Source organism: Lagopus muta, chromosome 1 (genome assembly GCF_023343835.1).
Source record: "Lagopus muta isolate bLagMut1 chromosome 1, bLagMut1 primary, whole genome shotgun sequence".
Lineage (NCBI taxonomy): Eukaryota > Metazoa > Chordata > Aves > Galliformes > Phasianidae > Lagopus > Lagopus muta.
This window is the reverse complement of record NC_064433.1, coordinates 151,896,785-151,921,074: the sequence shown is the minus strand read 5'-3', so window position 1 is coordinate 151,921,074 and position 24,290 is coordinate 151,896,785. Positions and strand designations below refer to the sequence as shown.

At 44.8% G+C, this 24,290-nt stretch overlaps 1 protein-coding gene across 1 annotated transcript; it reads right to left on the bottom strand.

Moving 5' to 3' along the window:
* Nucleotides 1–21,110: 21,110 nt before the first annotated feature.
* Nucleotides 21,111–22,917, bottom strand: POU4F1 (POU class 4 homeobox 1). Its single transcript, XM_048946295.1, is given in 6 exon segments — nt 21,111–21,278; nt 21,280–21,741; nt 21,743–21,893; nt 21,895–21,917; nt 21,919–22,164; nt 22,795–22,917. Coding segments are annotated over 6 exon segments (1,173 nt in total).
* Between the last annotated feature and the right edge of the window lie 1,373 nt (nt 22,918–24,290).

The window sequence follows — 24,290 nt, the reverse complement described above, 5'->3', positions numbered from 1 at the left end:
GTCCTCTAGCTGCCAATTTAGAGGAACAAAGGTTTCACATAAATCCTGTGTCTTGTCCGCCATCTCCACAGACAGATAAACCTAGAAGCTTCTGTGTGGACAACTGAATCAAACTTCAAGTCAGATTCAACATCAAGCTGGAGCAATGCAAATACAGGCATGTGTATATAGTTGTCTACCAGTAAGTTAGTTGTCTAAGTGAATGGAGATCATAAGTACGATCTTTTCATGAAACATTAGTGTTACTTTGGATCTCTGTTATGTATCCAAAGAGCTTGTATCTTGAGTGTTAAAGTATCTGAGACAGCACTTGGAGTCCAAAAGAGGAGCCAGTGTAGACAGCTGGTTTAGAAAGCCAAGTAAGAGTAAACCGTACTTAGTTGGGAAAAATCTGAGAAAGCAGGCTTCATGGGACAGTGAAGATTGCAGCTACAGTGGAATGACATTGCACAACACAAAATTTATGAGATCAGAGGAAAGGTAGTCTTGAGGAGCAGGCCTACAGAACCAAGTGTTCTCTGCTGGAAAGAAGAAAACTGAGAACAGGAATAGGCCAATATTTTTCTGAAGAAGTGCATTTATATTAACTTAGGCATATCTTGAGTAAAATTCAAAAAAATACAAAGAGAAGATGCTGGACTCTAAGGAATTACCAAAGAGCAGCCCATTTACACTAGCATTTTTTTTGCTCTATCAGTGACCAATAATTAATGACTGTCTCATCTTTATCTATCTCTAGCAGGAGACAGTGCAAGACTTTCAATCTTCTCTGATCTGATGGTGTCATAGACAGGATATTCCTTGGTATGTAGGAGATGAGGTTCAAGTTGTCTCAACCTGAACACCAGTCTTGAACAAGTAGCATGACTGTCTTTCTTTGCAGATTTCCTTTATAGTCGACTAGATGTTAGAGGGAAATATTTCACTCTGAAGGTTGTGAGATGCTGGAACAGTTTACCCAATGAAGTTGTGGTTGCTCCATCGCTGGATGTGTTCAAGACCATGTTGAATGGGGCCCTGAGCAACCAGGCAATCTAGTGCCTGATTTAGTGTTTAGCAGCCCTGCCTATGGCAGGGGCGTTGGAATTAAATGATCCTTAAGATCCCATCCAACCCAAGCCAGTCCGATTCTATGACAGACAAAAATATTCTTAAGGTGTACAAGTCCAGTCTTTGTAAAATCAATGTCCAGAGCAGGTCAGCTAGGAACTCCTTTTTCTAAATATAAAATCTAGTGAATTTCAGATAACAGAGGTTAATCGCCTAAAGAAGGACTATTGCTATGAAATGTAAAGCCATATGTAATTCTTCACAAACTGTTGGATAGTTTAACATATAAAATCTAGCACTTCAGTCATTTTGGAATACAAGCATCTTAGAAAGCTCTTTTAAAAGAGAAACAAAATCATCTGTATACTCATTAAGAATTAATACTGAAATGTAAACCATATAAATGCATAGTTTTACCTTAAGCCAACAATGTTATACCTTTTTCATTTTTGTGTTAAATATACAACATTATTATGGATAAACAACTACTATAAATATTTTAACAAAAACTGGTTATAATATGATATTTCAGGTATATTATTTTTTCATACTTTTAAAATAGGTGCAGAAATAAAAATGTTTGTTATACATAAAAGTAGTACATTAAAAAAAAAACTAGCAGTAAATAGATCAAAGTTAAGGCTTACACTGCAGTGATATTTCTTTCTTATTTAGTAAGAATGTTTGTCACATTACATGGTCAAAGAAAAAAAGTTATCCCTTATTACTCCTTTCACTTTTTTTAAGGGTACGGTGTTTATAAACTGCAATTAATAGCAACATTCTTGTATTTCAATCTTAACTCCTTTTAAAGCATTTGTTTCTGAAGATGATGTTACTGTGTTGTTAAAATTCTTCATATCCTTTCTGCTGAGACACACTAAACATTTCTTATAAATAGTACAGTTGAACCAGTAGTCATAATTCTTCTGCGCAACAATCTGTTGGGGGTAAATGCCCACCTAGAACTTCTCCTCTCTCCAATCTGAATGTTGTTTGTGAGTCTTAAACAGTAGATAGGCTTTGCAGTTTCCACTATGACTACATAACTGGAAATCTCCAAAAGAGGAAGAAAAATTTTGAGTTTAAATATTTCCCACTGAAACTCTATTGATACAGTTGCATTCCCAAATGAACCAGTCAGAGCTCCTTTAATACTTCTAGCTTCTGAAATTATACAAATACACATTTATGTGTCTATGTGTAGACTATGCTACGTGTTGTAAATTATTGTTCTTACTACATTTTTTATTATCAGATGACTAATGAAATCATGTGAAAGTTTTACAAAGAAGTCAGGATTCATTCTTCTAAGTTTTAACGCTCTAAAAATTGAGAAAAATAGCCACCTCCAAGGAGTGATTTATCCCACCTACTTAAAATACTTGTCTATGGATGGATTACATTCCTCACAGATCTTTCTCTTGATCCACTATCTCCAGAGAGAATCTTTGCAACCAACTCCAATTCAATACCTGCTTTTTAAATCTGTATGCCTGTATCTGCACCAAAATAGATAGATAGATATTGGTGATACCAGTGTAGTCAGTGCAATGTAAGTTTGGGGAGTAATACTGTTGACCCACAGACTGCTTGTTGTTGCTTCCTCACTAGATCTGTGCAAGAGCTACGTGTTGTAGCTATCTATCTCAAGCTGCTCCTACTTTGTTAGTATTAGCTGTCACATCAGGAAATCACCTCTAACTCTCAGACCCAACGGCACATCATCATCCTGATCAGGACTAGCATTCTTATACTGGCAGTGTCCACACTACATAGCACTTGCCCACTGCTCTTGTCTAGGATATCTGCAACATTCATGTAACGTTAAGTCAAATTCTGTAGTTAAAAGGGAGAGAGGAGGAGAAGGCAGATTTGAAATAGTATCAGGGATATCCACCAGAGTAATTTTTAGAAGTAGGTATAAGTAATAACACTAAAAGAAAACTAGCTATCTTTCTACAAAATACAAAATTTGCTACTGACTACAGGGGAAACAGGATACTTCATATTTTTATCCATCTTTATTCTCTCTTCTCTGACAAGGCACAGAAATCAATCTAGATCTTTGAAAAGGCAGTGAAAACTTCTAGGACATCAAACAATCCACCAATCTGTGATTTCTTTCCAATGAATGGCAGTAAGATCATATGTGAATTGCTATGTTCAAACATCTGCGTCTAAAACACATTCCTTAATGAACAGATATTTTGAGATCATTCCTGAAAATGATGCAGACCTGGGCCACAAAGGATGAGGTGTGGTTGTACAACTCTTCAAGCCTGGCTAATCTTCCTAGGATTGCTATCTGTGCTGAAGCCAGTGACAAGGACAGGCCCCTCCAGATTGCTATTCAAGTCAACTAGCATAGCCATCTGTCTTCAGATGAAATAAATCATATTCAGAAACATCTGCCTTTGTATTCATGGCCAGAAGCAGAAGTCAACAGTTAGCTTAGCTTAGACTAAACAACTTTAATGGTTAAAGCAAGGAGAAATGAATGTATAACTCAATGACTGTTTTCTTTGGTCACAAGTTCCTTCAGCAGTGACCTATAAATATAGTGCTACTACCCAGAGTAGCAGACATACATCTGAAGTCACATTTGGGCCATTAATTACAACATGCACCTTAGGGTCTCATGCACCAAGATGCCTTAGTGGTGGTAACCACATTATGATGATGGTAAGAAACAGTCACAGACAAAGCACTGTACAGAATAGTGTGCAATCTAAGGGTCAAAACACAGGAGAAACAGTAAAATATGTAGATGAAGGCTACACTTCCCTTCAGATGTAGAAAGAGTTAGAATCAAGGTCCTCGAGGTGAAAAGCTAGTTTTTATCCACTACACTACACTACAGGAGTCATTGCTTTTTTTTTTTTTTTTTTTTTTTCTATTAACCAACTGAGAAAAGAAAGATTGTGTAGTGACTAGAAGTATACTGTAAATATTGGGGTTAGCAGAAGTCACAGGGAAACCTTTCAAATAATAAGAAATGGTGATAGAAAGAGTAATACGGTGAATTTGTATTGATACAACAATCATTAACCCCACACTCTCACTTTCATTTGCATTAAAGAAGCAGCTGACCACAGTTTTGTGGTATTATTTGTCCTCGTCCTACTGAAACTGTTTGGCAGGATGGCAAGTTTATGTTTATGGGTATATGTGCACAGGTGTGCATGAGTGTGTTTAAGCAAGAAAGTTGGGAAATACACTGAATATTTTAAATTCCTTATGTTAGAAAACAGCGTGCATGCCATTCAAATATTTTAACTATATGCTATAGAAGGCCACTTAGGTTTGTTCTATTATGTGAATCCAGATTGAATCACTTCAGCAGCTAAGGACTATCAGTTTAAGCAGTCCTATCACAGTCTTACAAACTCTCAGGGAAGGACTTAAAACACTCAGAATCTGACAAACACTGTTATCTCTACAGATCCCTGTGAGCTGTTATGTGCATTTTTGGTCTTGTGCAGAGGTTAATCCTGCCTGCTATTTTCTCCGTGGCTTGCCCTATCTCTTATAGATGCGCCAGACAGAACTCACTGAAATGTTCAACACTTTTAGCCACTTAAACAAGAAACTATTCACATCATTTTTCAATGACAATGATCTGAAATCCTAACTGAGCAAGCAATTTTAACTAGAAATCTGGGAAAGGCTGTTTAATACAGAAATAAGTAGGAAGTAACCAACCTTGAATCATTAGGGTATTTAAGAAAAAATAAACAGAAAAAAAGCAAGTGAAAAATCAGTGATAAAATTAAACAGTAATGATGATTTATAGCAAGATACTCTGAGACATGACAGAAGTCTCAATACACCAAAAGGAAAATCTTGTTTGCTCAAATTATTTGTTTCTTCTGTCTAATGAATGTAATTCTAATATACAAGTGATAACACTGGCATTTCTTTGAAATGTTGATTCAGTTTAATTATGAAAATCACCAAGGTATTTTCTGGCTGCTGCATCACTCCCTGTACTAAGATTAATCACATCAACATCATTCATTTAATCTTCAAAGAGGAAGCAGTTGTCCACAAAAGCCTTCAAATAGCTTCATTAGTGCAATTTTTCAGACTCAAACACTTAGCTGGCAGCATATGATTGAGAGTAAGGAAGGTCATTATATTCATCTGTTTCCTAATCCCATTTTTTTTTAATGTTTCTTCATTTTTTTCTGTGGAAATGTATAAGCTCTGTGTTCTTCCCCTTTTCTTTTGTACATCCAAACTATGTGCAGTTCACAAACAAGGCAGAACAGTTGGTGGCTATCATTCTTTACTCAGTTTGCAGAGGGATGAATTTGAACCAGAATATGCTCCTCTCCTGAGCTCAGCCAGCGATGATTTAACATACAGCATGTTTTTGTCACCAATCACTAACACAAAAGATCTTAAGAGGTGTTTACTTAAACATGCAAACAGGGTTAAAAAGGTGAGAGCAGAGCAATGTGCCTGGCTTTTTCTCTGCCAGACTGAGACCTATTAACAATGTTTTAGAGAATAAAAATAAGCCCAGCCTCTTTCTATTATTAATATTTAATTGCATGCTAAGAGCATCATCCTCTTCAGTGGATGCTGAAAAGACCTTCCCGGTTACTGCTTCATATTACTTAAAAACTTCCCTAACACAACTGTTCATTTTCAAAAAATCATGATGACCAGTGTCCAATTAGCTGCTGTTATGGCACAGTCTTTGAGCAGTTTTAATTTGAAGAAACATAGCAATGCAATCCACCACACCATTCAGGACACAGAATCTCACCACCAAGATCGCAGTGACAGCACGGTCAGGCACAATTATCCCATCTGCATAGCACTAAAACAAGCACTGGTCAAAATATACTTAGTTCTATCATTTAAGAACCCAAACTGTCAGTTCAGTTTTGAAGCGATGAAAACCGAAGACTTTATTAAAGTTTCTGCTAGCACATTTGCCTGCAGCTGTCAGTACTGTGTGCAAATCAGTCAGAAGAGGGGAAGCCTTGAGATGTGAGACAGCGAATGCAAATTTAGTAAATAAACTATTTAAAGGAATTATTTTTTTCAGTTTTAGGTGAGGAGAAATATCAATTTTATATTCCCAAAATCACTTAGGCAAAATTTCTTTTAAATGGATCTTAACACTGTAGTGGATTGGCAAGATTACAAACAAGCAAATTATTCAGAAGCTCCCCATAAGGATGGAAAAATGCATTTGAACCACAACTGTATTTCTTTAATTAATTGCTGGATTTAGTTGGAAAAGAAGTGTAGGAGAGCTCCATAGCTACAAGGCTGTATGCTTCAGTTCTCACTGCCTTTCCTTCAACTACTTACATTCCTCTCCCGGCATATAAACAGTGTTCCTGCTCCTTCCTACCTTCAGATATGAAAGAACAGCATAAAATATAGAATGTATCATCCTCAATCCAACCACTAAAACTATAAACGCTTTTATAATAAGAAGTCTCCTGAACAAGTAAGGAATTTCTTTGTGCTTGTACTTAAAAATAAATAAATTAATTAAATAAACAAACAAACAAATAAATAAGTAATATTCTCAAAAGTTGTCATGTTAGCATGACTACTACTACACCCCACTTGTGCCTTTCTCTAGGAAAAGCTTCTCCAAATCCTGCATGGGCTGAAAAGCTTAGGTTCTGAAGTTTTCTACAGGTGCAATATTCTGCTTATAGGGGAGAAAAAGAAACCATAACATCAGATGTATTTACAGGGAGGCTTCCATCCTTGAGCCAATCTATGAAATCCAGTGGACTGCTTTTCTCCTTGTGCGCAATTTGGCTACAGAAGAGTCATGCAGGTGGACTTCTTGTTCTTGAGAAATGATTGAGCAATAGTTGTGTAAATTGTTTCATTTAGGGCAGAAGTCATGGAATAGTGGATTAAAGTGGCTGGAAAGCCAGAGGAGCCCCGATATTTCAAGTTAAATTGGTATCCTTATTCAAGGTGTCAGAGACTCCAAAAGCATGTATTTCCATGCCAATCTATTTCTCACAATTTTCATTGCAGAACCCGAAGTCTTCTGTACTGGATTTTTTTTCTTAGGAAAAACAGCAAGATTGAAGTTGGGATCCCTGCAGTTTTTCAAATCTTCCCCTGTATTTCTTTCGAATCTTATCACTGGATCTTGGCCACACTTATCATTGGATGAGGCCACATCATTTCAAGCTTTGAAAAACAGAGGGAATGACCAGGCTGATCTTGCAGTTTGTCCCACTTCACTAGAATAGCTAGAAATTGCTACTCAAAGTAAGCTTATTTCTGCTTACTACCTTCCTACATGAGGAAATATTAATTATTCTTTTTCTATTTCTATATTATTTCTATATGTTTCTAATTCTATATTAATTATTCTATTCTGCACTTTTAAATAAGTCTTTGAAAAAACAAAACAGAATAACTCTGTCTGCCTGGGATTGATCCATCCACCAAAGTATCTAGCAAAATCAGTGTATTTCTAGTTATTTAGCCTTAAAAGGTTATAATCTGGTTGATCTTTGGTCACTTTTTATCCAGATGATGTTATACTATGGAACCCAAGGGCCTCTAGGTCTCCATCAGGTCATAAAAGAAGGAAAAAACTCTTCAGCCAGGTCTTGCTGTGACAAATGTGGGTGTTACACACTACTCTTCTCAAATCTCTGTTTTCATTAATTGCACACTATTTCTCTGAAAATTCTGAATTACACAATGAGTCTAACCAAGATGTTTGCTGAAAATTCCCCTTCAGTTATTGGGTGGAGAGATGAAAATAAAGATAGTCACAGGGAAAGTATTTTCAATTGATCAGCCTCGCACCATCTATTTACAATGCAAACATTTATTTTGCTTTCTTTCAGTGACAAATGAACTTTTGCTATTAAACCAGAAACAGACTACTGAGTGACAATGTGCAGTGCAAATTAAGGATTGCTAAAGGCCTTGTATCTAAAAGTAAGCTAACTGCTCTAGAGGAATGATCTGCAGAGGCAACTATGAATACAAATACAATATATTTATGTTGCCACTAAAAACAAATCAGAATTCACACCCCCAAGAGTCACACTCTGCCTTTTTTGTGTGTTAACAATACACAAGGTTTCAATCAAAACTGGCACCAAGTGAAAAACCTTCTTCACAGAGCATGAAGAGGTAGAGATTCACCTTTCTGACCACCTTCTTTCCTGTCTTCTATATATCCTCATAAAATATTTACTCTGCTGCTGAATGACCACTCTGATTATCCTTAGACTCCTTTTCAGTTTCCCTGATGATGTCATGGAAATGTTAAAGCCATTATGCTAAGCTAGGACCTCCATCTCCCACGACCTCTTGGCACTGCCTTCTGAGGACAGCGTGATTCTTTTACATAAAAGTTACTCTACCTTCAGGTCATCAGTAGGCAGACTCGTAAGGCGTCAGCATTTCCATCCATGCCAATAAAATTTAAGCCGGGTCATGTGAAAAATAAAAGTACAACTCCGTTTTGTACATACAACAAAGTGACCAAAATGGTTACTGGAAGGTACCGTGGTTTCCTACGGGAGAATAGGTGTGACTTGATGGGTCCACCCCATAGGTAATACTCGGCATTCCTTTTCATTAAGCGATTAGGGAAGTGATTAGCGACTAGCACCCTGCTCTAATTATCTTTAATGCAGTGTTTCAAATTGATCATGCATAATGCAATTAGAAATCATAATTAAATTAATTTATATTGATTTAAGCCTGTATAAGTTGTTAATAACGATAGGCCATTACATTAATTCTTACAAGCCAACATTAATGTTTTCGATGCTCTGTAACACCCCGGTCTCCCCCCGGCCCCCGCCCGGCGCTTCACCGCGGGCTTCCGCGGGCGCGGGCCCGGACCCAAGGCTACGGCTGCCCGCCCCGCAGCGCCCGCTCTCCTTTCCTCGGAGACGCCCAGGGGGAAGCTCAGGGCTTCAGAGAAGCCGGGGAAGAGACGTGGGGTGTTTGTTAACCAAGAACAACCCCCAGAAAAGCGGCTCCAGGCGGCTGGCAGCGCGGAGGAGGGGTCCGGCCCCAGTGCTTCTCTGGAACTTGTCCCGTCGCTGCCTGACACCTCTCAGCCGTGAGCAGGAGGTCCGGGGCCCAAAAGACTTTTTTTGTTCAAAGAGAAAGATCCCCGCTATGATAAAATCCCTCAGCGCCGGGGGTAATCAAATGATTTCAGAAAACAATTTACCCTTCGATAATATTTCTTTTAAAATGAATGCAGGATTGGATTGGAGAGGCATGAATTCTATTATATGTACAATTTAATCATGGGGTATTTAAAATAGACATTTCCATCTAAAATCCAATCAGAAATCAACACGGCACCTCGAGGCATTAAGATGATCATCTCCATTTTGCATTTGTAAACTGGTAGGAATAAATGTGGCTTCTGGATACCAAGAGGTCAAGTACGGCTGCTCAAATATTTTTCTTACAAAATGACGGATTTATTAGACAAATAAGTAGCCCGGCTGATGCAAAACCCCCAGTGATTGAATTTTGACGTTGAGTCAACAACAACTCGAACTACATCAGTGCTCCGAGATTTAGTTAGGATGGAAGAGATTACTGAACAAATAGGAGGCAGAAATGAATACAGATTTCCTAGGATCTGCCCCTGGCACCCTCTTCTTGACATTCCCCTCCATATGCCATCCCTATTCACACTGTATTCTAATTAAAGGACCGGGCTACCTCTTCTGATTTTACAAGAACTTTTAAATAATTAGTCTGGTGCGTGTTAAAAGGGAAGGCTTCAGACATGAGGGGATTTCGGTCCCTTTAGGATGCCTCCCCGGCTTTGCAGTCACCGCAGTCGCTTCCTTGAGGAAGGGTGGAAAACGCCTCTGATGAGACTGCAGACGGAGATGAACTCTGCTCTCACCGCCGTATGCAAACACGGGCATCCTCGGCTCGTTTCCAGCCCATTCAAAGAGGGTGCTTGGCGGCTTTTTTGTTTTGCTTTGTTTTGTTTTGTTTTGTTTTCATTTGGGATTTTTAAGGGATTTTTCTCTCCGTTCCCAGTTGAAGGGTTCAGGGGGTGCAGCATCCCTGGGAATACCTCTCCACAGATCCCAGCGGATCTCTCCCAGCCCTGCACAGCAAAGGCAGCGGAGTTGGTCGCGTGAACCTGTCCTCTCTGAGCCCACACTCCCACCCACACACAGATGTGTGCCCCTAACAGGTTAGGGATGAGCAATGCTGGCCGGCAGGGAGCTAGGCATGGGCTAGAAAGCCTACGTGAGCTGTGGGAAAGCTGTGTTATTCTTGCTTCATTTCTTCAGTGCTTTGGAGCGTTACTTTTACTTGCTAATCACGAAAGGGCGCTTAAATAATTGAGAATACGTTTAAGCATAAAGCAGTCAGTTTCTAATCTTTTCAGGGGAAAAGGGACTAATCTGCACCTGCTGTGAGAGCCCTTTTTTTTTTTATTTATTCTGTATGTTACTTCCACTGCAAGCTGGACCTGATGGCTCCAATTAAAGCAGAGCCTCGCGGTCTCCACATCCTCCCTTTTCCAGACCCTTTTTCTGTTCCCCTCTTCTCCGCAGATATAAACTTTTCCTGCACGGAGAAGAGGGAGAGGAGAAATCTTGCCAGACACAGTTTAGATGAGATTGTAATTATTTTTATTGAAGAGAAGCTCTTCAGAATTCCCAGGCTCTTCAAATCTATTGTATCTCGTATAAATTTGTAGAAAAGAGAAATGCCTTGTCTGCTACAGTGATCTGAATTGAAATTTAACAGGGGAGATCTTGAGAGCAGGATTTTAACGTACATTCTCTCCAGTTCAACAGTGGGGAAGAAATTGTTTCATAAGGCTTTCTCTTGTTACCTATTTTCCCTGACGAGTTTTTACACTGGGAAGAAGCTTCTCGGAGTATTGCCAAAGTTAATTCCACATTTATATTTCTGTAACCTACTTAGGATGCAAAAAAAAAAAAAAAAAAAAAAAAATCCTGTCAAATTAAAGTGAGTCCTCCTGTCTTGCCTGCTCCCAGCAAATAACTTGCAGCACCTAATAAATCCAGATGGAGTTCCTCATATAGCCCGGTGCAGAAATAATTATTGTCCTGGCTTGTTTCATGTCAGAGGCCTCTTCGGCTCATCTGTCATGAAACCAATTTCACTTTATTTACATCCATTTGCTAGTTTAATTACTGTGCTGATGAATAGCCTGAAGGAATTAAGTTACGAGTCTTTGGAAACCTAAAACGACAGATATATGGGTTACCTTTTAAATAGAGGAAGAAAATGATGGGTGATGTATGCACCAAAATTTAAAGGTAATAAGAGGCTTTATCTCACTTGGTGGAAATGCAGAATCAACTGACAGCCTGTGCATTTCCCTCTTGTCTTGATGCAAAGTATTACCCAAAAAGGTTTATGTTGGTTTTTTTTGTTTGTTTGTTTGTTTTTTGGGGTGGGTTTTTTTTTTTTTTTTTTTTTTTTTTTCAGGTTAAATGTGATTTGCATTAAAGAAAACGGTCCAGAAAACAGGTGCAGGATTTAGACCTAAGCACGGATGCACTCATTATTTTTCTATCCGCGGAAAGGGGGGAAAAGGTCAGCAAATAAGTCTGTTTTTAAAACTGACTTCAACACAAGCCAGAACAGCCCAACTCGTAGGCTCACTACCGTATACCCTCAATCTGAGAAATTTTCTCAAATCCTTCCTCGCCTGAACTTGGCTCTTTGTGATGCACTATACCAAGAGGTGATTTAAACGATCTAGATGACACTGTTCTTTAGGCAGACCTACAAAGAGCATAGTTCTCCACGTCCCTGATTAAATCCCTTCCTTCCTCCCCACAGTGCCTCATTGTTCTGCCGCCGTCGTCCTGCCCTTCCCCCACACACAACTTTCCTCATCAGCTCTATCATTTTTTTAAAAGCTAATATAGAATTTCAAAACTTTATGGGGCTTGTTTCTGAATGGGAGATCAGTCTGTTTGAGGACCTTTATGCATCGTGAAAGAAGAGCCAAAAAACGCAGCAGTCTTAGAACTGCTTTTGGGGTGTATTTTGCCCGGGCTGTGTCCCGACCTGTCACCTGCAAGCCTGTGTGAGCAAACCCTGTAGCGAAAGCCTCCTGAAATGCCCTATCTTCCGAGCAAGGGGCAGAAAGCAGCCCTTTGAGCATGTGCAACTTCTGAGGTACTCTGAGCATATCATGGCATCTCTATTTTCCTGCACCTCAGAATTTTGGGCAGTTCTGTTTTGAGAGCTGCATCAAAGAGCCAGAAAAGCTCAGGCACACAGTGGCTCTGACACATCTCTCCCATAAAGGACTGCTATTGCCACTACTCCTGGAACTTTTGGGAGTATTTCTGGGAATCCCACAGGTTTAGCCACCGTGAAGCAAACCTCTGGAGTATAAATGATGTCCTGAAAGAGGCGATACTTATCAGAAGCTTTCCCCTTGGAGGCAAGGGAGAGGCAGAGGGTCCCCGTCGTCTCTGAAGTTGAGTAGCACCTTCAAACTGAACCCTCTGCCAGGGGAAAAGTGATACGTTCCCCCCTCCTCCCACAAACCTCGCCATCATCTGGCCTGAGCTGCACGGGGGCATAAAGGAGTGGATCAAACGAGAGTTACAGCTGCGTGTTCGAGGTGCTTTGAGTTTTACAGCTGCAAGAAATGAAAGGAGAAAGTATACGGCAAAACAGGGTGGGGTATTAAAAGCTCGCTTTTCTCTCCCCCTCCCCTCTCTCTCCTTTTCTCTCTCTCCCTCTTTGATTAATAGATCCATGTGGCTAACGGCCTGACATATGGTGTGCGAAGCAGCTTGAGATGGCACCTTAGGCGTGCCCTGCGGCCATTACCATATTAGAGGCCCCCGCGCTCTCAGCCGGCTCTCAGCGCGCCGCCGCCCGGCCCGGAGCTGTCCGTGGTACTGAATCGCGGCTGGTCTGAGCTGTCCATGGGGCTGAAGCTGGGTTGCCCCTAGCTGTCCGTGGTGCTGAAGCGGGGCCGCCTTCTGCCTCGCCGCCCGAGCACGCCGGCTCCCGCGTCCCTCTCCAAGAAATACACACTCGGAAGTCTTTTTCTGCTGGAGGTGTGGAACTAACGGCATCAAAATCATCTCTTGACCATAAAACAGGGATTCCCCCCTCCCCCACCATCTAGAAAACAAACAAATAAATAAATACTTTACTACAGAAAACACAAAAATTGCCTTGCACAGTCACATTTGAAATACAGTGCAAGACTGAAAAGCAGGGGGGGGAAATTAAAAAAAAAAAAAAACAGAAAAAGAGAAAAAAAAAGCAGAGGTTCTGCAAATGGTTGGGAAGTAGTTCTGCAGTAGAGTGGCTTTAGTAGCAACTGGTAGAGGGTGAGGAAAGATGACCCCTACCTTGTTTGGAGACAGGAATGATGGTGCACAGTTCAGTGGATGAGAATGAGGCAAAAATAAGTTTTATTTAATTCTTTTCAAGGCTTTTGACAGAAGTATAAATCACTCCCTGCACCTTGCCTTTTAGTCTCCCGTAGATAACTGCCCTCTCTCTTTTGAACTTTGTTCTGGCTGTTTTGTTGGGAAATAAATGTTAACACCAGATTAAACGTTTCAGGTAGCTGCATCTTCTGATTTCAGGAAAATAGTGTTAATAAGGAGCTTTGATGTTGTTTTACTTTCAGACTGTATGCCTTAAGGCAGAAAAACGCATAAAGGTAGCTGGAAAAGTAAATTGCCAGAAGCGAAGAGCACCCTCGCTTTCAAAATCCTGTAAGTACTCTACTCTCCCACATCAAACCGATCCTATGCAGAGCAGCAGTCGCTGGGTAGAGGTTCCCCCGCTTTTGCAAACACCTCTCTTTTCAATGAACACACAACAGTGTGCACACCCGTGTGTACGTGTGCACTCTAGTGCATATCGTTGTTAGTGAGAAGTTGTTAACGGAAGTGAAGAATATCGGGAAAAATACGAGAGACTCAGTGCTCCGTTTTTTTTTTTTCTTCCTTTTTTTTTTTTTTTTTTTTTTTTTTTTTTCTTTCCTTCCCCCTAATAAGAATACAGAATCCCGTGGGGAAGAGAATCCCGGGGATTTGCGGTGAGGAGTAAAGCCGATGCAGTGTAAGCAGGGAGATACAGACCTCCACTAAGCTGAGGTAGTCCGGAATAAAAGTTGTGCCCAGTGCACATTTGGGGTCTTTCTAGTGTTCTGCCAGCAGCTCGCTGCTCTGCTTTCAGGAGCCCGGCACACCAGCACAGCAGCCTCCTCGCGCACAATCAATACATTTTGCATAACACGAGTCTTTCCCGCAAGCTCACTCTGCCTTGCACTCTCTCTCTTTCTCTACTTTTGTTTATCTCTCGTAGGTGGATGGGGTTTCTACAAGGGCATTTCTGTAAGAAATTAGCGGTACCGAGACACAGGCTAGAAAGAGAGCTGTGTACGGCGATAGTCGCTGCTTCCTCGGGCAGAGATCTCGCTGGAGCCCAGCACAGAGATCTCGAGCACGCAGTTCGCTTTCAGACAGACACAGCTTTCGCCTCCTCTCCCATCTCTCCTCTATTTCCCCCCTCTCCTCTCTCTCTCTTTCTGTTCCTCGTAGAGCAGCGCTTTAATAAAGTCACATAAGTGTTTGAAATTAACATAAATCATTATTAGTTATTAGGATTTGCTCTAAATTACTCCTTGAATATAACACCAAACCCCATCTGCCACTCCTGTTCTAGCGGCAATAGATTGCAGATAAAATAAATGTCCTTACCCCATTAGAATGTTCCTGTCTCTGTAGCCAAAAGCCAAACAAAAGCAATAAATACCGAGCTTTTTTCTCTCCACTATTCAGCTGTGACTGTTTTCATCAGCTCTTCCTCTAGAAAAGCTCGATAGCTGCCTGAAAATATTGCATTTTATATCACCAAAGGGCGATTAATATTGCATTAACTGTATTTAACATTTTTTAAGCGCGAGTAATCTGAAATGAGTAAGTTTCTGTTACTAAATACAGGGGATGTCAGAGCTGGTGAAAACAGCTTAAAATATCTGTATAAACAGATTATTTGTTTCGTAGTTTGTATTTTTATAATGTTATGGTATAGTGTGCTCTGTTTGAAGTAGAAGAAGCCATGCTAATGGTCTGTTTAAAGTATTCTGACACTGTCTGGAGACATCCAAGTCTCTGCCTTCATTAAATGTTTATTGTCAACACTTCAGTGAAAAAAAGTCTCGTGTAAGTGAATTTCCACTGCTGGATGCTGTCAACACTTTGTTTTATTCTGATCCGCGTGTACAAAAGTTTGTATACATTATGCTGAAGTGAAGAGAGGCAGAGATTTAGTGCGCTATAATTAGTTACCAAACAAACTTTTGTTAGTAATTCGCTTTGCATAATGACCATAATCAAGGACTAAGCTGTGTATATCGGCGCCTTGTCTTCTCCCGGCGCAGCCTGTACAAAGACGCGCTCATGTTGACATGCTGTCCTCTCGTCAAGGAACGTGTATTTAAAATAAAAAAAGGAGGGAAAAAAAAAAAGCCCACAGCTTTTACATATTTTAGCTCTGCCTTCCACTTTTAAGTTGCTCCCTTTCATCAGGCCGAGGGATGCGCGCATGCCTCCATCCCTCCCCGGATCCAGCACTCAGCAGCACGAAGCCCGTACCCATCTCTGAAACCCGTTTTAGGGCGTTTTGTCTCCGCGCGGGTACAGATCTGTGCAAGCGGGAGTGTCGGGCAAATCTTCCGTTGGAGAGAAATTTTTGGGAACTGTCACGAATTGATGTGAAGTTACCATTTATCTGCAACGCAGCAGCGTCGATTCTACGGTTTAATTTTGATATAAAGCCTTTTCAATACTTTGGTTCTTAGAGAGGTTTTTAGAGCTTTTTATGACACCAGAGTTTTTAAAGCAATCCCCCCACTCCGCCCTTGTATTTTAAAATAAGTGTTTCAGAACTTTTCCCCCCAGAGTCAGAAATGTTCTGGAAGGGGAAACACCGCGCAGGGGCCGGGTGGAAGTTCTGCCTTCAGGCGAACGGGAGAAAAGCAGTGCTGGGGGCAGGGAGGGCGATGAGCAGCCCGCGGCCGCGCAAATGGAAGTGAAGAGGCAAAGGCGCAAAATGCGCTCTGCTGCCCCGGGGTGCTGCCCCGCCTGTCCCTGGCCGGTGTTTCTCCTCCTGGCGATGGGCTCTCGGTGATCTACGAGGAACCTCTTTCTGCGGCTGCTGTTTTCTCAGTTCCTTCAAATATATGGAGGTTACATCCTATTTGAAATGAACTTTTGAGACACGGGTTCCATCCATCCATCCATCCATCCATCCATCCATCCATCCATCCATCCATCCATCCATCCACCCCCCCACTCGTTGTACTATGATGCCAAGGGCTCTGTTCTCAGTTCTTTTACTTTGGCCCCATCTCCGCTGACTGAATATGCCCCCACCTCCATTCCAACTTTTCTTCTAAACTGAGCCTCGTCCGTTTGGAGGGTTTGGAGGAGGGGGTTATAAAGAAGGAAAAAAAAAATGTTTTCCAAAAGCAGATAGGGGAGGGGGAAGAAGGGGAAGGGAGGGGGGTCGTGCAGCACGCCTCCCATCAAGCTGTCTTGACAACAATTACTAAAGTTTTTAATTAGCCTCTTGTTATAATTCATTTTATTAATTTTCCAAATCTCAGTGCATGAATTATTCAGGGCGGCTCCGTAATGGTGTTTGCGACAGCGCGGCCGCAGTTGGTGCGGGCAGTGCGGGGCCGGCAGTGCGGGGCCGGGCCGGACCTGGGTGTTCCATCAGCTCTGAAATAACGTCATCGCCGCTGATAATCGGGCTGTCTCGCAGGTGGGAGCGGGTTCCCATGCGGGTTGGAATTCTGCCGCCGATCTGTTAGAATCAATTAGGCTGCTCTCCTCTTTGGAGTCAGCAGGTAAATAGAATAAGGCTTTAAAAAACAGCGCTGCCGAATACTGAGGCATAAATAACTGGAGGGACTGAGAATCGTTTGGGAAACACCAGCGCAGCGCGGGGCAGCGGCGGTGCACCGAGCTCTGTGCCATCAGGTCTGTCCGAGTTACAGCAATTAGCCCTGAACAGACCTATCCCTGGCTCGGAGAAAGGGGCACGCGTCGGGCCGTGCTGCTGGGGCTCCGCTCCTTTCTGGGGAGCGCCGGACTTGTTGAAGCGGGGCCGAATTAGCCTCAGTATCGCAGGAGAGCAAAAATCAATACGACCGTGGCAGTGGGTGTCTTTTACTCACTTATGACGGCCTAATCAAAGTTGAAAGCGTAGGAGAGCAAAGTGCGGAGGAGGCATTCCGGGAGCCGGGCTGGCTCCTAAGGCACCGCGGCGGGGCGAGGGGCGGCGGGAGCATCCGCGGCGTGAGGGGGATTCGAACCTGCGGCTCTGGGAGCGCTGCGCTTCGCGGGGCGGCGGCTGCACCTGCGGGGGTTGAGCAGCAGAACCCGTGCAGCACTCGGCCTTAATTTTGTTTTGTTTCCCGGGAGCCAAAGTTTTAGCCTCCACAAGCCCCGTTCCTACGAACATGCCTATGCGCATTTTTCTTTCTGGAATTTTATTTCCTGAGATATTTGCAGAGAGGCGTTTATTTAAAAGGCCTCAGCAGTATTTCGTAGGTTTTTCTTTTTTTTTTTTTTCTTTCTTTTTTTTTTTTAGTTATTTAATGAAACATTCAGATTGATCCGACAAAAGCAGAGCGCTCTGGTTTTGCACAGCTTCCTACTGTGAGAAATAGGAAACTCTGCAAAGCTTTTATTTATTTTCACGATCTGTTTTATTCACATATTATTTCTCCTTTGTACCGGATAAGGACTGTAGCGATTACAAAAAAAAAAAAAAACAAACAAAAAAACAAAAAAAACCAAACCCAACTCCTTCACTTCTCAATACATACATTGCTCAGCACCGTATTTACAAATGTGGCATCGCTCGTAACAGTGTAATTCTCTGGGGCAGATGGAAAAAATAAAACAAAAGGGGAAAAAAAAAAAAAAGCAAGGTTTGTAATTAATTTTATTTGTTCATTCCTGACTCTCCAAAAAAATGATACCCGATAATACTTTTCTATAAAATAATATTTTTACAAATGCGTTTATTAAAAATCCCGATGACATTTCAAGTTAACAACAACAGAAAGAGGTCGATTCCGGTGGACGAGATCTATGCTTTTTAAAAATACCCTCAGTGCTCAATATTACAACATCAACAGTTGTCCAAAATCACAGCTCTTTTTTTTTTTTTTTTTTTTTAATATTTTTCTTTATCATCCTGTTCTGAACATCACGTGTCTCCATTCACAGATTTACCGGCGAAATGAAAAAAAAAAAAAAAAAAAAAAAAAAAAAAAAAAAAAAAAAAAAGAAAAGAAAGAAAGAAAGAAAGAAAGAAAGAAAGAAAGAAGAAAAGATTTGGCTAAAACGTGCCTCTCCGCGGGACAACCCCTCCATCCCGGCCGTTGCGCGGCGTTGCCGTCGGGTCCGCTCGGGCGCAGCGCAGCGCAGCGCTGTGGGCGCGGGGCGGTAGGTGGCATCGTCCTGCACCCTCCCGGCGGGCGGGCGGCCCCGTAGGCGCGTACAGCGCGAGATCAGCTCGGGATTCTCGCCTTTATTAACCCCAAACAAAAATAAAGCATTTCGTTACATCGTTCAGTGCAATTAGGCCCGTCGGAACAACGCGTCGCCTGAAACCACCCACGTTTCCCTTCTCTATACATTTTTTTTCTTTTCTTTTTTTTCTTTTTTTTTTTTCTTTTTTTTTCTTTTGCAGGTGCATAATCCTTTCCAGCGAACCGAAAAGAAATAGTTCAGAAGTCCCTCTTAAATTTTTCTTCTTCTTTTTTTTTTTTTTTAACCTTTGATTTATATTCTGCAGTTATAGAATAAACTCCAAGAAACACACGCAGCTAATTAATATATAGTTCATTTTATTCGGAGCACCGATTTTCACATAAGAGCTATCTCAAAGTAAGGATTTCTGGATTTAGCAGAAAAATACATCTCTCACTATTTTCTTTTTGGTAGAATTACTCCCATCGGCCCGCGGCCGTACCTTCAATTTAGCAGCCGTGTCTCAGAAATACTACTATTATGATTATTTTTTCAATGCACCCAATAATAACTATTCTGTTTCCACGTTTGTTCTATGTGTAAGTATGCTGGGACGCATCTCCCCGTTGTATTTTGGCATACGGAAATACTTTTGATAGAAATGAAAGAAACAGAGTAAGGACACAACCAAGGAGAAAGCTCAGCAGACGCACACGGACAGCGTATTCGTGAGACATCTCAGGATCCACACGTGGTTGCAGTTTGTAACCTTTTTGTTTGTTTGTTTGTTTTCTGTGCATTAAAGAAAATATTTACAATCGTCTTTCTTCTCTCTCTCGCTCTCTCTTTTTTTTTTTCTTTTTTTTTTTTTTTTTTTTTTTACTTTTTTCCCCCCTCTTTTAAATCTAAATACAAGAACGTGACAAGAATGTTGGTGTCCCCGGTGAAAACAGGCAGTCAGACTGTGAGATCACACCATCCACAAAGGTTCTACCAGACGCTATTCTAGTTAGTGCTCAGTTTCAGAATGCATAGAATGTTTGCGCTGCAAACAATGATACACCAAATCATAATAATTATATTAATATTAATCATCATCATAATAAAATAAATAGTTAAATAAATAAATAACGCCGAAGCTCTGCCATGGCTCTCTCTGTGCCTTGTTTCCTCTTTTCCTCGTTCGGGGCATGCACGATTTCAGGCTATTGTTTGTTTAGTTTTAAATGGGGAGGGACGGGGTGTGTATGTGTGTGTGGAGGGGGGGAAGGAAGGCGGGGGGGGAGGGGGGAGGGGGGGCTTGTTTTCAGGGATTCCTGCCTGCTCAGATGCGAGCAGCCGGCCCCTGCCCCGGCTCCTGCGCTCAGTCCTACCTAACGAGGTCTGATTGTTTCGTTCTATTTTACTTTTTCAATCGCGTAACGCTGCACCCTGACTATTGGTGTCAGCATCGGGATTGCAGAATACTACCGCCTGCAATCCGGGAGGCTGTCACAGTGCAAACCGACCCCCCTCCCCTCTCCCCTCCCCGGCATACACTCACCCAAAACCCATCCCCTACTCAACGGTTGCTACTCCCACTAAACGACTTTTCAACCCAAATTGTGTTGTTCCTTTTGCCCGCAGCCCCTAGGAAACGAACGCCACTCTGCCCCCCTCGTTTCCCCCGTCCCACCCATCCGATGCTATTGCCCCCAAACCCTTACAGCACTCCAGGGCCGTCCCTGTCCCAACGCAGTGGGACCGAATGGGAGCAGAGGGAGGGGGCCGACAGAATCACGGCCGCACGGAGCTGCGCTCACCCCGCGAGTGGACCCCCTGTCCGCTCCCCTCCCATCCCCCCCCTCCACAGCCCTATCCCACAGGGACCGGGTCCGGGGGGGGCGGTACAGGGAGAGAGGAACCGCACAGAGGGAGGAACAGCACAAAGGGGCGCGGCGGCTCTCAGCTCTCAGCACAGACAGAGCCGTGGGCAAAGCCTCGCGAAAAAGCGCATTCAAGGAAAAAAAAATAAATTAATTAATAAATAAATTAATAATAAAAATAAATCCAAACCCACTAAATCCATCCCCGACCCAACCGGCCCTCCCCTCCCCACCAAAGCACCGCCGTACTCATCTCTCAAGCAAAGGGAAAAGGGAAAGAAACCAAAGTAATGAAAAGAGGCCCAAACCAAAGCAAACGTAGCATCGTCACCGACAGTTCCGCCCTCGGGTCGTGGCTCTGTTTTGTTTTCCTGCTGAAAGCTGGGACTCGGTGCCGGGTTCGTGGTTGCTGCGGGTACCGTCGGTGCGTGGCGGTGCTGTTCCTTCTGCCGGGGCGGGGGGGAGGGGGGGGGGGAGTAGGGAAGGGGGCAGAGGGGAAGGGGCTGCGGCCCCACGGCAGTCTCAGCCACCCCCCCTCCGTCCTCTGGGGCCGTCCCGGCGCCTCTCGGTGCGAATCATCGACGGCGCTGCCCCGCTCCCCCCCTCTGCTCCCCGCAGTCACTCCGGCACCGTCCCTCGGTCCCCCCGCGCCCTCCCCCGACCCCTCCCCCTAATAGGTGGCGGAAAATTTCATCCGTTTCTGCTTCTGTCTCTGGTTGCAAAACCAAACCCGCACCACGTTCTTTTTGAGGTCCAATTTCTCGGCAATGGCAGCGATCTTCTCGGAGGAGGGCCGGGGTTGGACGGCGAAGTACGCCTCCAGGGAGCGCTTCTCCGGGGGCGGCGATGGAAGTCCGCTTGCGCTTCTTCTCGCCCCCATTGAAGAGCTCGGGCTTGTTCATTTTTTCCCGCTGGGCGCCCTCGGCCTCCTCCAGCCAGGCCTGCAGAATGGGCTTGAGGGCGATCATGTTGTTGTGCGACAGCGTCAGCGACTCGAAGCGGCAGATGGTGCTCTGGCTGAGCGAGCCCACTCCCGGGATCTTCAGGTTGGCCAGCGCCGAGCCCACGTCGGCCTGAGTCACCCCCAGCTTGATGCGGCGCTGCTTGAAGCGCTCGGCGAAGGCCTCCAGCTCCCGCGGGTCCGTGTCCGAGTCGCAGATGGAGGCCAGCCCCGCCGCTCCCACCACGGCCGCCGCCGAGGCCACCTGCCCTGCCGCGCCGTGGTGCGCGGCCACCAGCCCCGGGTGCGGCAGCCCCGACGGCATGTTCATGGCGGCCGGGTGCGAGAGGTGGCCCAGGGCCGTGCATGTGCGGGTGCGGGTGCGCCGAGCTGGAGATGAGGCCGCCGCCTCCGCCGCCCCCTCCGCCGCCGCCCCCTCCGCCGCCTCCCCCGCCGCCTCCGCCGCCCGCCCCGTCGTGGCCGCCGCCGCCGCCTCCTCCGCCGGCGCCGCCGGGCAATGAGCGCCAGGGAGGGCGAGGGTGATGTGCTCCAGGAGGTCGCCGGGCTCCAGCGCCTGGTGGTGATGGTGGTGGTGGTGGTGGTGGTGGTGCGCCAGGGGCACGGTGGAGGTGGAGGTGCAGGGGACGCTGTTCATGGTGTGATACGTGGCGTCCGGCTTGAAGGGGTGGCTCTTGCCCTGCGACACGGCGATGTCGACGGCGGCCAAAGCCTCGGCCCGAGCCAGCAGAGTCTCATCGAGGCTGGCGAAGAGGTTACTCTGCAGCTGCGGGGACACAGAACAGAGCGGGGACGGCAGGGGGCCGGGGAGAGGCGGCGGGGAAAGGGAATAAGGGGCGACAGAGAGGGGACAGAGGGCGGAATGATGGGAGGCATGTGGCGAGGGGGAGAGCCGAAGACGGAGCAGAGAGGGGAGAAGGGTGGACAGGGTGTGAGGGGAAGAAATAAATGTGAGAAATAAAAGGGGAAAAGGAAGGAGAGAAAAGAGAAGAAACGGATCTGTAACTCTCAGCCAGGAACGGTGCCACGCACGCACCGCGCACTCCCTCGCAGAGGCCGGGTGACAGAAAGGAACGCGGAGAGCGGCTGAAGTCGGAGCGCCGCGCGAACGCCGCTTTCAAAAAAGATCACAGCGCTCCGATGATTGCAGGGGAAGACATGAAAAAAACATTAAGCGCCGCTTGTCAGAATGTGCCTCGCAGCGGTTTTTTTATTAATGCACATACACAGACATGCAGCAACCAGGAGAGAGAGGGGAACGGGGGGGGGAGGAGGGAGAGAGAAAGAGAGAGAGAAGGAAGGAAAGAAAGAAAGAAGGAAGGAGAGAAAGAAGAGAGCAGAGAAAGAAGAGAGGAGAGAAGGGGGCAAGGGGAGCCGGAGCCCGCCCGTCCCTTACCGGCGGCGTTGGCAGACACGCTCTCCGGATCGCTTCCGAGCTGGAGTGCAGCGAGGGGTACTTGTGCTCAGGTAGGGTGGGATGCATGGCAAAATGCGGCTGCTTGCTGTTCATCGACATCATCTTGAAGGCTTGGCATGTAAATCCACAAACACTCCTCAAGTAGGGCGAAAAGTGCTCTCCGGCGCTCTGCCCTCTCCCTCCCGCCGCAGGCAGCCGCCCGGGGCCGGGCCGGGCTGCGCTGGGCTGGGCGGGTGGTGAGGCTCCCTCCGGCCCCCGCCGCTCACTCCGCTGCCTGCCGCTGCCCGGCGCCGGGCGCGCTGCGCTGCGCTCTGCGCGCACCTGAGCCCCGCATCCCGTGGCTACAGCCGGGCGGCGCTCTCGCGAGAGCGCGGCGGCTGCGGCTTTGACAGGCATCAGCTGTCTCCCCCCCCTTCCTCCTCCTCCTCCTCCTCCTCCTTCTCCTCCTCCCTCCTCCTCTCCCGCCTCCCCTCTCCGCACCTCCCGCAGCGCGCACGGATCGCCGGGGCAGGAGCGGGGCGGCTCTCAGAGCGGCCGCACCTGTGGCTGTCCCGGCCCCGGCCCCGCGCTGCCCCGCCGATGTCCCCCCGTCCGTGGCCGAGGTCCCGTGCGGAGACCCCCTCCGCTTTCGGCCTCGCTCCGTTACCTCCCCGTTATTAGCGGCTTCCCTCCAGAATAACCCCGGTGACGGACACTGGTTTGAGGCAGTCAGGGGCTATCGGTTCCCACACAGTTCCTCCCCCTCATCTCCCCCCCACAGTCTACTGGAATTGTGCATTTCCCTTCCGCTCCCGTGCGGGGAAACCAAAGTTTGCTCTGCGTGGCAATCACCAACGGAATTGCTAATTCTTCCTTTCCTTCTTTCTGCCCCCTGCCCTTCTTCCTTTTCTCTTTTTTCCTCTTTCCCTCTCCCTCCTTCCCTCCCTCCTTCTTTCTTTCTTTCTTTCTTTCTTTCTTTCTTTCTTTCTTTCTTTCTTTCTTTCTTCTTCTTCTTTCTTTCTTTCTTTCTTTCTTTTCTTTCTTTTCTTTCTTTCTTTCTTTCTTTCTTTCTTCTTTCTTTCTTTCTTTCTTTCTTCTCTTTCTTTCTTTCTTTCTTTCTTTCTTTCTTTCTTTCTTTCTTTCTTTCTTTCTTCTTCTTTCTTTCTTTCTTTCTTTCTTTCTTTCTTTCTTTCTTTCTTTCTTTCTTTCTTTCTTTCTTTCTTTCTTTCTTTCTTTCTTTCTTTCTTCCTTTCTTTCTTCCTTTCTCTCCTTCCTCTTCCTTTCTCTCTTTCTCTCTTCCTTTCTCTCTTCCTTCCTTCCTTCCTTCCTTCCTTCCTTCCTTCCTTCCTTCCTTCCTTCCTTCCTTCCTTCCTTCCTTCCTTCCTTCCTTCCTTCCTTCCTTCCTTCCTTCCTTCCTTCCTTCCTTCCTTCCTTCCTTCCTTCCTTCCTTCCTTCCTTCCTTCCTTCCTTCCTTCCTCTCTCCCCCTCTTCCTCCC